The following is a 13,833-nucleotide window of genomic DNA, read 5'->3' on the forward strand; positions in this document are numbered from 1 at the left end:
GTAAAACTGTGATAATTCATCCAGGATTAGCATCAAGACTGGTTGATGTATGCAATATTTCAGGTCTATAATCATAAGAAAAAGTCCTGGGTTAATAGGTATTAAATAATGGTAATGTGATGTAGGGGTGAAGACGACATTGAAAATCCTAAGGTTGATAAACCACAGAGAATTTAAGGTATGCTTTGAATACTGTGTTGTGCAAAGTATGGTGGTATCAGCCTCCGTCTATTGAATTAATTTTTTTTGGAAATAATGGGGCATTTAACCTTCATTCTCTTGCAACTGGGGAACAGGAGTCAGTGAAAAGAATCCTGTATTTTAGCGGTGGACTTGATGTTGGATTGCACACATTGAGAGTTTAGGAGTGTTTAGCTGTGGAAGGCAGTGGTTTATGTTTTTCCAAGATAGTTTTGTAGATTTGTGGTGAAAAACAGTAGTACTCTATTTGGGTATTTTTCAAGAATGTTCCAAAGGGTTTGATATTGCTCGAAGATTGGGTGGTCATATTTTGTCTTCATTACTCCACATACGGGTTTTGATTCTGTATCATTTGCTTGACAAGACATTCACAGATGTGAGTGATCAGTAGTACACATAGATATTTAAGACCTTGCTGATCTCAGTAGAATTTCCTATTGATGGAGTATTGGTTGGAAAATGCAGTTTTTTCTCTTAAAAAGATTTGTAGTATACTAACAGACTAACTGGAATTTTCTAGCTTGACATTATACTTCCACAATCATGTGGTTTATTCAGCTTTATTTCATGCAGTCTCTGATTTTAATTGATGTTGGAGTCGTGTGAAGGACATTCTTTTTGTATTTTTTTATTGTCACTATTGATGTTGGAGAGAGGAGGGATAGGGAAAAATGAGTGGCCTAAAGTTGTGCAGGACACAATGCAATTTATGATGGTTGGGTATGTATAAAAACTTGTTTTATTGTCAGTGCACAGAGGATGACTGTCTTTCAACAATCTGTCAGCTGATCCAGTTGATACAAAACCAGTTTTAGATGTCCAAGGAAAGACACATCCCAATTGGAGAATGTGTGGCACCTGCAGAGGGGGTCAGTCAGAAGTAGCATGACCCCAAAGCCACTGAGGCAAGAAAATGTTGTAGGACCTTTCCGTAGAAGCTAAAACCCCACTGCCAGCACGTAGAGTAAATCAGAACCTAACCTTGACCTCTCTAGTCTGTTGGGAGGAGAAACAGACAGTGCCCCCTACCACTATCACTGATGGGGCAGTCACCGTTCAAAGAAGGCAAAGAAGACCGTCTGTTGCTTGAGGAAGCTGATTCTTACCCTCATTGGGTCTGTCTCATGTTACTCATTATTCTTGACTTATATTCATTGATTTAGTTATTTTTGTAGCTTTTGATATCTTATGTCTCTTGGATTTTTAATATATTTTGTATTTTATCTTTCTAAATAAGCCAGATAATCTCCAGTCAGTTAGTCAGTGTTTCTAATAGAATATTTCTTAAGGATAATTTAAATAATAATTTTGATAATTTTGATACTGAACTGGGTTAGAATTTGCATTTGGCTGATACTGTGGTATGCCTGTGTACAGTGTCTTTAAAGCAGTGCTTGCTATATAATAACTTTAGATTTTACTTTCTGAGGGTCATGATAAACACTAAACATTGTACTGTTATTAGAATAGACATTTTGTTGAGAAGGGATGTACATTAAGACCTTTCATATAAATTACAGCAAGTGGAAAAGAACTTCGTACTTAACCTTGCTAACAGACTTGTTCTTTCCTGACTGGTTGCAAATATTTTGGTGATTATCATATGTGAGTTGGGAGCATTGTATTACCAAGAGTTCTTATCAAGGTAAGCTTTATAATGTACTTTTCATTTTTGTGGTACAGTAGTTTCGTCTTCAGGTGTAGGTTAGAAATATTTATATATGATTATAAAATGTTTTTGTGGTTTTAATATTTAATTTTTAATTACCAAATGATTTTATAAATATGGAAGATGTTCAGTTTTGGCAATAAACTGCTGTGACCTTGAAAAGTAGGTCAGTCCTGATGGGAGTTCCAGAGATGCTTCTGTTTTCAGCTCGCTATAAACTATTTTATTTTAATGATAATAAATACAGTTGGAACTACGTTGCAGCAGATTGTGGAATTACTCATCCACCTTCTTGTAAAGTTCCTCTGGGTCCCTGAGCCTCATTGCTCTCCCTTGAGGCAGGTCTTCCAACTGATCATGGGCTTCTCTTTCTCAGTAGGGTCATCCACCACATAACTTAAACCTTCATAGTGGAATATGATTATCATCTTCCTCAGCCTGACTTAGGCAATCTGGAGCCCTTGGGAATGCCCTGTGATCGAGATCTTCCCTTAAAGACTGCTGCTATTCATAATCTTCATGTGGCATATTGATGACTTCTGCTATTCTAGTCTTGTGGATATTGATGAGTTGCACAACCTTTTGTATCTTCTCTGGCTCTTGGAGGGCTGGGTTCCTCTCATTCTTGTTGTTAGCGAGTTTGTTGCGAACTTTATTCAGTGATCAAATGGACATTTGGTTTGCCCTGTGAGGAGGAATGTCATCCAGTCCCAGTGGGAACTCAGTGGGCCAGAGATGTTGGCACATCCCTAGTTGCTACCTCACACTGTCCCTGATGCCAAAGGGAAAAAGTGCTGGGTTATGGCAGATGAGTGTCACCCCAACTCACCTGCCTTACCTCCAGTTAACTACCCTATCAATTTTCAACTACTGTTTCCAGCTTGTACTGAGGAATACTCCAAAAAAAGGCTCTGGCTTGTATACTTATGACAAATACAGATTAGTGTACTTTAAAATTAAAAATATGGTATAGTACTGTACACTAAGCCAAACTTAACATACTTAGGGTTAGGGTAACTTAAAATTCATATTTGTTAACAGCCTTTATTTTTGTTAAAAAATCTGTACACACTATTTACAAAGATAGTCATATACATATAGTATATATACACTCAACAATACATAAAATGGCACATGTCACTGACTAAAACAAAAGTGTATAGACAAAAATCTGATATAATGGAGTTGTCTACTAAATCATCCCCTTGGTAAAAAGTAATTGATGACAAAGTAGCCACTGATTTTATTCACTTTTCCAGCTCATCTACATGCACAAGTGGCTTTAGTATTGAATGTTTGGAATTTTGCTTTATAATGACAAATACGGGCAAGACAATTTCTTTTCATATTTTGGAAATGCCACAAGTTCTGAGCGTAGGCCAAAAATTTTTTCTTCAACTTTTTCCTTGTCAATCAGATAAACTAACATTGATCAAGACAATAATAAATACCAGAAATGAAGAAAAATAAATGAATATAGATAATTTTGGAAATATTCTAGCAGACAGTAGTTGTCTGAAATGAAAAATGTCACAATTTTTAATACAGTTCTATTCGTCGACAGTATCATGGGGAATTTTTGCAGTAAAGGTTTACGTTTGACAGTCGTGTCTGAATTTTCCGACTCAAATATCCATCTGAAAAATCCAATTTTAAAAGCACAACAAACACAGGTTCTTTACAAACATAATAGCTCTAAATACCTACACAAATAAATTATTTACACTCCATATTACAACATAAAAATAAAGCTATACTTCAAAACTAATAAGATTCTTAAGAATACATCATTAAAATGCAAATATATAGGGAACATTTCTCTATTTCATAAGTACAGAATAAAAAACCTTGTTTTAAAGCTTTGCAGTTAAAGTTCATTACGTGGTTTGCATTGTTTGCAAATTCTCCCCCCTTTCTGTGGCGTTGCTTGTTCCTGTTGTTACGCAGATGGGAGTAGTTCTTCCTGTGCCTGGTACTAGAAATCAGCTTTCCAGTATTCGACTTCACTTCAAGGTCTGCTGTGATTAATGTTTATACTTTTCCTAAAAATCACTGTTAATATATCCAAAACTAAATGTAACATTCAAAGGGGTTTCCCATCTGGTTTAAATGTGAGACTAGCATATATCCTAGAATGAAACAGAAGTCTTTTAATAATTATGATATCCAAAAAGTCGCATGAGAAAGCTCAATTTAATTTATAAAATCACAGTTTGAATTCAGTGGCTAATGATCTCTTTATAGAACCAGTAACGATTTTGCAGAATATTTGTTTTCGGCACAGTGATTTAATATGTACAATGATTATTCAGCGTCAAAATCAATCATGAAAAGTCTGGACACATTTTGCTCTTTTAGCAAATATGACAGTATTTATACTACAATGTTTTGTCACGGTTAAATTGAACTTCCTCGAGCAACTTCTATACTTTGACTCACTTCACCTGTACCATACATTTTTGGACATTATGAGTATATAAGCACTGTACATCAATTTATGTAATGATCAAAACTCTAGCCATTATACTTCTTCGTGTGAAGGCAGGGACTTTTATGGATGAAATTAACACCTCATTCCAAACAGTTTAACACTTTACGTCACGGAAATGAATTTGTACTTTGGTGTACCTTTAAATGTTTCTGCTTGTTGTAAAGCTGATTTGGACAGGTTGCTGGACATCAAACGTGACACACACAAAGTTTTTGTAAAAAGAAAAAAAATTGGTGCTGTAACACTAAAAGTTTCAACTACAGATGCTATTATCATTTGTGAAAGACACTTAACAAAATCATGTATAGTCAGTTATTACTATGAATGAAGACTGTGGTATACAGTGGTGAGTGGTATACATATAAATACCAGTATTGCAGATGCTTCATTTGCTTAATGTAAGGATGAGTGCTACAAGACCACGTAGTTACGTCAAAATACAAAAGTGTATGTAAATACAAACAGTACTACAGTGCTAACGTACGAACATGTAAATGACGGCATTGCATTGGTGTTTGCGCAGTTTCTCGGTGAGTATTATTATTCAAAACCTCGAATGCTTACATTTTTACAAAATCTACTTTCCAGATTCTGAAAATGGTAACTAGTAACTCTACGAAGTAAGTTGCTGTACACTGAATACAATGGATCAAAATGAGTAGCAGCAAGTGTGAAAAAGGAAATGAGCCGGATAATTACAATTTACATATGCTGTTGCTATCCATAAAAAGCTAAAATATATTCCTTTACTTACAGAAACAGAAAAAGCAGGGCAATGATATAAAGTGGAACACGTCGTGTTTTCTTGCAGTGAGTCGAGTTTACTACGATACCCTATACTCTCTAAACTATCGTGCCTAAACGACCGAAACGTGGACTGCTGAGTGAGGTATTGAATGCCATAGTGAACGACTGTGGACAGCGGATTAAGGTAGACTGTAGTTATGAGATCATTACTTAGGGAACACAAAGTGATATTTCCACCAACAAAAAGTTTTCTCTCGGTCACTGAATCCTGAATCGTTTTTGCTTGTCCACATTAATTTTTGCATTGAAATAATTTTTATGCCTAAAAGATTAACATGCAAAATTTGATTTGACTTTACTTACAGCGGTAAATTAAATAAAACCTGATAGCTATTACGAAAACCAGTTATTGTAAAATATTTTGCGTAATGGGGTGAAAACAAACTGCACAACCTTAGTTATTTACATACCTGTGATGAACAGAGTAAAATATAAATAGATACCACACTTTTAGTTTTACAGTTTCAGACATCATTGATAAACGTCATAAAATGACGTAGCAGGCTCCCACAAAAGCCTTCTGGAGTGCAATGCATTCATGCTACATGACATCTGTGTAGTAAAGGTGCACAAAATATATTCATGGTGGATGTGTTACGGTGCTTTTCTTGAACAGAATACATATACTTTGGATGGCAATAGATACACATGAATACATTATGTATCAAATAAGCTCTGTAGATGAAAGGCATCACAGTATGTTATTAAACTGATAGCTTTTACTTATTTACAGAAATCTGGCTGCATTATTGTTCTGCTTTGCTACTTATTTACAGGAAGTTGGTAAGATTACAGTTTTGTTCTTCTGCAAAGAAGCTCAGGTGACAGAATTTGAAAATGGCTCGGCTGAATTGGTTAGTCACTTTGGTATTTTTTTAATGGATACTTTTGGGACGATTGTGTAGTAAAATGTTTCATTAGGGCTTTTGGAATACACCAGTTAATTATGTAGTTCAATAACTGATTATTAGAGTTCTCGAAACTATAACATTGCTGACTGACTACCACCTCCAATACCGTACGGCTCTTTCTTGCTTCTATAACTAACTAACTAACTTGCTTCCTGAATTCTTGTCTCATCCAATTGAAATTGTATTCCTGTAACATAGTTTTGAATTTCTGGGCACTCTAATAATATAACTCGCACCAATAGTACAATACACATTTAAGAAATATATAATCTGAGGTTCATTTATTAATGGACATATTTTCTTAAAGCTCTAGACCACATAAGGAAAGCTCACTGAATGACAGCATTAGACATTTACCTAACACAAAATTAAAGCCTACAAGAACAGCATGGTTTTCAGAATGCCTGAGAATATGTACAGTAATTTCCAATGGCACCCTTTCCATGTTCACTAATGTCCTCCAAGTGGCTTCTGTGAGGCCACACGGCAACTTTTTCCAAGGTCCTCTGAAGAACCTTCATCTCAGTCACGAGTAATTAGAAATATCTGAGATTAGTATATGGCACAAAACAAATCACAGTTCTCCATACATGCATGGAAAAAAATTCCCTTTCTGAACACCAGCTGTGATCTTTTCAGTCCATATGTTAATGCAGAATCTTTGAAAGGAATCACTGAAGATAAGGTTTTCAGTTGACACTTCTTTCTATCATGTCTCTCTTTACTTCTTTTTGTAGTAGAGAAATCTACTCGATATCCTCATAGATATAACAGCAACTTCTCTGGCACTTTGAAGGTTCCCCAATTCTCAACACGATAAAAAATACCTCGGTCACGCGAGCAACCTGGACCTCTAAACAACAATACTTGACTAAAATTGGACTAGATATGAATCTCGTGTAGAGGAGGGCATTTCATTTTTTCTACCTCAAAGTGTCTTTGTGGTCAACTTTGTGTGAACCTGTTGCGCGGCTAAACAGGAGTTGTTGTTTCAGGGGTGTCTTCAGGTAGTGGGTCGAGACTCAAGGATGGGTTGGCTATTTCTCCAGTGTAGAGGAAATATTTACTCGACTTCTGTGCTCGAGGGTCCCATCTCCATGGCACTCCGCCTCCTCTCCAGACCTTCTGTGCAATGAAATACAATGTGACAACCAAGGCCAGCCCTGGTACGGTGAATAACAGAGTTAACAGGGGTCCCATACCTAATCCTTTGTCTTTGACAGGTGCGAGCGTTATTACAGGAGTGCATTCTGAAAAGGTCCTGTGCAAGGCTCGAGTTACGTTATCAGCCACTATGAGGTGATTTTGAAGATTTGACAGATCTAGTGTGAAGCCTGGGACATCAGGATCTGCGCAGATAATGTAGTCGCCTGTTGCCAAAGAGGTAAACTCATGTCTTGCTTCAGAACAGTTGAGTTGTCTTGTTGCTACCACTGTCTGTTCGGCAACAATAGCTAAAGTATAAGTGCAAGGATCATCTCCATTAACACGTGTATGGACTACCAGAGCTCCGCCTACTTCACCGGCAGTAAGGCTCAACACTTCTGGAGGATGTGAGGTGACTATTTTGTGCTTCATCATGGTAAAAGGTGCCGCTGCTAACACCAGGGGTTCGGAACATCCCGGTAAGAACGCCTCTTGGTCGCCCGTTCCTCGCTCCAACAGAATCAGGCAGTAGCGATACGTAGCTCCAGGTACCAACGCATCTCCAGGGACAACCACAGACACATGATTGGGATCATGGTTGCCATCAGATGTGCAATTAGCCTCGACCTTCTCCATCAAAACCTGATGAGATTCGGGTCTTCCCTGTAAAACCTCGTATACAAAAACTCCCTCGCACGTGTACGGTATAGCACGATCATCAACTCGCCATACCAGTTCTACGCCGAAGAAGGGGTCCTTTTCAGATTTGTCGTCCATGACATTCTGAGCATTCTTCTTGTAAACCCAGTGCGCCACCTGTAAACTGATCTCTGCATCAGAGACCCTTACAGAGGACATGTCTTCGGCAATAGCGTCATCGTGGTAATAGTCGTGGTAATAATCGTGGTAGTCGTGATAAGGAGAGGTTTCCTCAGAGCATACCAGCTGGCTGTCTTTCAACTCAACCTGTAAAAGAGTAAATGATTGTGTTAATTTCAGCAAAATTATTTTGGAAACTACAATTTGAAAGAACGCATCAGAAAGCTATTCAATATGGCAGATTATAAATTTATCACACTTGCATCCTTGGAGATCAATTCACAAATAATGTGTTCCACACAGCAAACTAAAGAACATCAAACAAAACACATGGCATATCAACATTCATGTACTGTACTTACGAAAGATTTTATGAACAAAGAATGGCTGCAAAATTATACTTACAAGAGGAGCATTTTCCAAGGCAGGTGGTGTAGCACAGACAGCGCTGTTCCGTTCTTCAGGAGTCAGTGAAGGATGCTGATTAAGCCAGTGGACAAACCATTTGAGAGAGCAGTCACAGTGTAGAGGATTATCTGTGGATAAGCATGAAGACATTATTGAGTGCTTTGGTTTTAGAGAAAAGAGGATTATTCAAACTTCAGAAATAACTAATAAAATTAATTTTTATACAGTAACAGCACTATCAGTGATGCCTTTATGCCTGAATAGAAATAGTAGACCAAGAACTTGAACGGTTGCTTAAATGGTGAGGTGATGGTCCTGGCTGAATAACAAAAAACAAAGGACAATGGAAGTCAATTATTATTATTAATGCATTTAACCAGACCACTGAGCTAATTCATGGGAGGTCAAGGAAAGTTGGTATGATGAAAACTGGCAGAGGGAGGTGCTGTAAAATGGCTCTGCTAAGAAGAAATGGCTCAATGCATCCTTGGGTGCTAGAGAACAGATGAGGATTTTTTTAGATATAGAATATCTATTACTTTTATGTGAACTACTTTACACTCTTTCTGTCCCCTCTGATGAGTGACATCTCAAAGTTGTAGCAAGAAATATGGTCACATTCTCTACTAAATATTGATAGGCATAATTGACAGTTTAACTTGTTAATCTACAGACTTGGATTGGTAATGGTATCACAGTATAACATTTCTTTTAAGGTAGATTTTCTGAGCTAAATTAACTTTTTATTATACTTGTAAAGTTTCAGCACATCTATTTGATTATGTAAGAAGAGCTTATTAATTAATAGTTGCAAATAAAATTAAATAATAGATAATTTCATTGTTCATATCTGTTAAAGGCTTTCAATATACACAGTCATCAGTTACCATTCAAAATGTCTGTTCATGTAAATTAGCAATGTCATTGAAATGAATATCCTTTAACTGTTAGTAATTGACAGGTGCAGTAATTGAAACCTACCTGTGAATGTCAAGTGCTGAAGTGCTGGAGTCGAGTTGAAGACATGGGGTTGCAGTAGAGAGATGTCATTGGCAGCCAGATCAAGTGTGTTCAGGTTTGACAACTGATGCAACAGGTCGCCTGTTACAGCCCGCAGTGCGTTGTCGGCAAGACCAAGATGAACCAGCTTGGGCATGTGTGCCAGAGACCAGCCGGACACAGCGACGACTCGATTGTGCGACAGCTTCAGCCTCTGCAGCTGTTTCAGATTAGAGAACGCGTGGTCTTCAATGACGTCTATCCTGTTGTGAGAAAGATCCAGGTCTCGAAGTTCCGGGCAAGCTGCGAGTGAAGAGCGAGTCACTCGCGTCAAGGCATTGTCCGATAAGTCCAGTGATTTCAGCCCTCTTGCGCCTGTAATCAAGGTTGGAGTAATTGCGCCTTTCAGTAAATTGGACTGTAGTGAAAGGCGTTCGAGCATGTGTAGACCTCGCAGTGTTTTTTCATTAAGCTGAGCTGCGTCTAACTGATTTCTGGCTAAATTGAGAGACTGCAGGCGAGGAAGACGGACAAAAGCCTCAGGATGGAGGAGGTGAAGGCCGTTACCAGCAAGATTTAGGTTTTGAAGCTGTAAGAGAGTTGGAAATGCCCTGGACTTTAGTTCCTCTATGAGATTGTCACTCAAGTCCAGACGCTGTAGCTGTTTTAATCTCTTCAGAGCATCGACTGGCACGTAATTGAGTTTGTTGTTGGGGAGTCCCAGTGCCGCTAAACTTTCCTCTAAGCCTTTGAAAGCTTCAGAGGTGATGGATTTCAAATCTGCTGTGGTCACAACAAGACCCAAGAGTTCCATGTTGGCGAAACCTCCCCCGGGAAGTTCACCGAGGCCATGAACTGCCAAGTCCAGAAGAGAAACGACACCTTCAGAGTTCAGTGTCTTTGTCAACGTCAAGAGATCCTCGGGGCGGCTCGCTTGGCCTCGACATCGGACAGTGTGGGGAACGTCGCAGGTGCAGGATATCCCTGAGACTTCGCTCACGTAAGGACAGGCCCATGCTTCGTTAATAGTTTCCTCGAAGGTCATGTTCGAAAGACTAGCCGTTGTTGGGGAAATGGATTCTGAAGAATTGACTGAGCTTTGAGTGGAAAAAGGAAGGATGACTATATTGCTTGGAGTGGACTGAGCAACAGGAGGAGTCACTGCTAATACCGTGCTCCATATTGCAATGCCGATGGTCACTGTGAAGGCCCTGCGTATCCCATCCATCCTGGAAGGAGAAATTATGCTCATTAGAAATTAAAACCATATTGCTTTGATGTCTTAACATGTATGTATGTAGTTTGTGTAACCTGGAATCTGGCTGAAAATTGATTAATTTGTGTTGTAACTTTATGTTCTTACTGCTGAATATATAAAATTTCTGTACACAACTGCATAAAACTGCTGCTTCCTTTATCATGAGATGTAAATGACTTTTAAAATACACGATATGAAATTAATAATGAATGTTTGAGTAAACCAAAAATTAGGATATTTATGCTTCTCTCTCTCTCTCTCTCTCTCTCTCTCTCTCTCTCTCTCTCTCTCTCTCTCTCTCTCTCTCTCTCTCTCTCACAGAGACACACACACACAATAATCCAAGTACAATAATCCATCACAAGAATTATCAATATCCATACTGATGTATGGCTGAATACCCCATAAAAATAAAAAATGCAAAAGGGTCTATTGCCACTATACAAATTGAATGTAAAAGAAATAGCTATGTATCTTATGTACAAGTACATAAATATTACAAACCAAGGATGCAAGTGCATAGGACATCAACACCGTTACAGAAATTGATTAGGAATTATGTATAACAAGCATGAAAATTAACAACCTAGTGACTGCAATGTACAATACCATGTTACAGTAAGTGTACAATAAAGTTATAATACAGTAGTTCAATTGAGGCAAATTAGTAAAACTATACAGTTTTGTGCAAGCAAAATTAATTGGAAAATTATAACCAAAGGTGATTATATGTGAAGTTCAATAGTCTTGAGATGTATAAATTGCATAAAGGTACTACATAGTCATATTAAAAAAAAGGAATCAAAATGTCAAGAGTCAAGGTCATGAAACTTGGCATTATACAGGACAAATCATGAAGTCAGCAACACTAAAAATAGGTCTAAATCCCAAAATCGAGTGACAAATTACACCCCATTTACAAATTGCTGAAAGTAGCCTATTCATCCAAATCGAGAAAAATATCGTATCTCATTACTATACAACAAAAGCTGGAAATTAAAAGTATTACCTCCACTGTTTCCTAATGTTCACCCTATTTGAGATATGCACTAAAATTTGGATCAAAAGAAAGTGTATAAGGCCAAATATGTCTCGCACGAATGAGGAAGGGTTTTGGCGTTCTCTTGAAAGAGCAAGAGAAAGGCGGGGGAGCGAGACTAAAAATCCCAACAGAAATCCCTGTCCCTATCAATCTAGATTCCTCCAGATGACATGATATGTAGGTCAGACATAACAATGACAGAGCCAGCCAGCCACACACGCCTCCTCCCTCATCCAAATATATACGTCTCTTGACGGAGTATTTCAAGTCTCCGGCCAAAAGGCGACGATAATCTGGCCTATTCATCAAGGGGACATAATTGCCTCCCTAATGTGCTGTATTTCCAAACAGCCCACCTTAAGTAGGTAAGCAACGCCCAGGGCATCCAAAACAATAAACAGGGGTTGTGTCCCAATACTACTCCCCCACACGTGTCTTAGGGCGTTCAATGCATAAACAAGATTTAAAAAAAGAGAAAAAAGAGATTACAAATGAGGCTGTGATGGAGACGAAAACACCAGAGAAAAAATGAAGTGCAAAGCATCGAGATATCTTTTCTTAGGCTAATAGGTTTGTACCCTTTGTGAAAACGGGGCGTTTCAATTTGTACCCTCTGTCAAAACATGGGTTTTCAATGCTGTCACTGGAGGATGTCACGGAGTCTGACCTCCAATCTCTATGTAAGCTTTATATCGGCCTAATAATACATATGCCCCAAGTCTTATGCGACGCTAACGGGCGTTTAACAAACAGCTACAACGGGTGAACTGTTTTGGTTCTGAAGGGAGGCTGTTTTTTTTCGGGTCATTCACTCTCTGTTTGGTTTCTTATAACTTTATGACACTTCAAGAAATCTATGACAATTTCATGGAATCCTTTATTAATTTACATTGGGGAAGTTTGACCAAAGGCATCAGTGAAATAAATATTGACTACCAAATGAAGTCTACACCATTTAAAAATGAAAATTTTGGCACGTTCGGCCTAATTACTGGGTTAACCATTCCATTCCCGCTATAGTTTATGGTAGAGGCCCCCACAGCCTTAGGTTTAGTTTTGTTATAAATAAAGATGAAACATAGACTCATTTTCCCGATGGTGGGGGGAGAGGAGAGGGGTGGCTGTCGATATGAATCTGGGGCAGAAACCTGTTTTAACCTCCAAGAGGTACATGACAGAACAACCATCTTCCAACAGAACCTGGCAACAGGGGAGAGAGAGAGAGAGAGAGAGAGAGAGAGAGAGAGAGAGAGAGAGAGAGAGAGAGAGAGAGAGAGAGAGAGAGAGAGAGCGTTTTCTTTTTCACTCGCTCTTCCTCTCTTTTTTCCATATCTCAAGAACCTAATTATTCAAATTGTTGCTCCGATGCGCCTTCTACAACAGGCTCATTACATAACCGCTAAGGAGGCATAAACCATCTTGTGCCAAAAGGAAATGGGACTCTCTCTCTCTCTCTCTCTCTCTCTCTCTCTCTCTGTGTGTGTGTAACCTGCGAAGGGGCATATACAAGTGTCATTTCGCCAAATCTTCGCGTTTGCAGCTGTAAATAAAATTAAGCCTAATGACCTTTGAAGCCAGCCATCATAAAATATAAGGGCGAAGAAAAGCAAATAGGATGCGAATCGAATTTCATAGGAACCTCAGGAGGACCTCCTCCATTCCTCCTACACCCACCCCCACCCCTCACCTCCCCACTAAAACATTCCTCCCACTTCATCGCTACTTATCCCCTCCATCCATCCATTTATCCAACCCATCCTCATAAAAAAAGGAGAACAAAAGGATCTGAAAGTGAATGGCCATAAAAAAAGAACATCGCAGTGCTGCCGTTAATCCCTAACGAGGCAAAGCCAAGCAAGCAAATCTCCCAGCTCAAAGGATGCAGAAGCGACACCTTCGGGAGGACTTCGAGGGTAAACAATAGACTGACGAATGGCGCACTCTCTCTCTCTCTCTCTCTCTCTCTCTTCGGAGTCGTGCGACTCTGGCCAAGCGTGACCGCTTGCAATGGCGTATTTCGAATATATTTTGTCACCTGCGATCTTCTCCGTTTCTTTATTTTTAATCTTTTTTTTAGGTTAT

General features: G+C 38.7%; 1 protein-coding gene across 4 annotated transcripts in view; it reads right to left on the reverse strand.

The window, feature by feature from the left end:
- Nucleotides 1–2,900: 2,900 nt before the first annotated feature.
- Nucleotides 2,901–13,833, reverse strand: part of LOC136836096 (leucine-rich repeat-containing protein 15-like) — a 372,814-nt gene continuing 361,881 nt past the window's right edge. For all 4 annotated transcript variants that reach the window (XM_067100065.1, XM_067100063.1, XM_067100061.1 and 1 more), the window contains exons 3-5: nt 9,434–10,680; nt 8,450–8,580; nt 2,901–8,191 (exon numbers count right to left, since the gene is read on the reverse strand). In XM_067100065.1, coding sequence (XP_066956166.1) covers nt 7,052–8,191; nt 8,450–8,580; nt 9,434–10,679 — 2,517 coding nt within the window. In that variant the 5' untranslated portion in view covers nt 10,680 and the 3' untranslated portion in view covers nt 2,901–7,051. The remainder of the gene's footprint in view (nt 8,192–8,449; nt 8,581–9,433; nt 10,681–13,833) is intronic.

The sequence above is a fragment of the Macrobrachium rosenbergii genome, chromosome 56 (genome assembly GCF_040412425.1).
Source record: "Macrobrachium rosenbergii isolate ZJJX-2024 chromosome 56, ASM4041242v1, whole genome shotgun sequence".
Taxonomy (NCBI): domain Eukaryota; kingdom Metazoa; phylum Arthropoda; class Malacostraca; order Decapoda; family Palaemonidae; genus Macrobrachium; species Macrobrachium rosenbergii.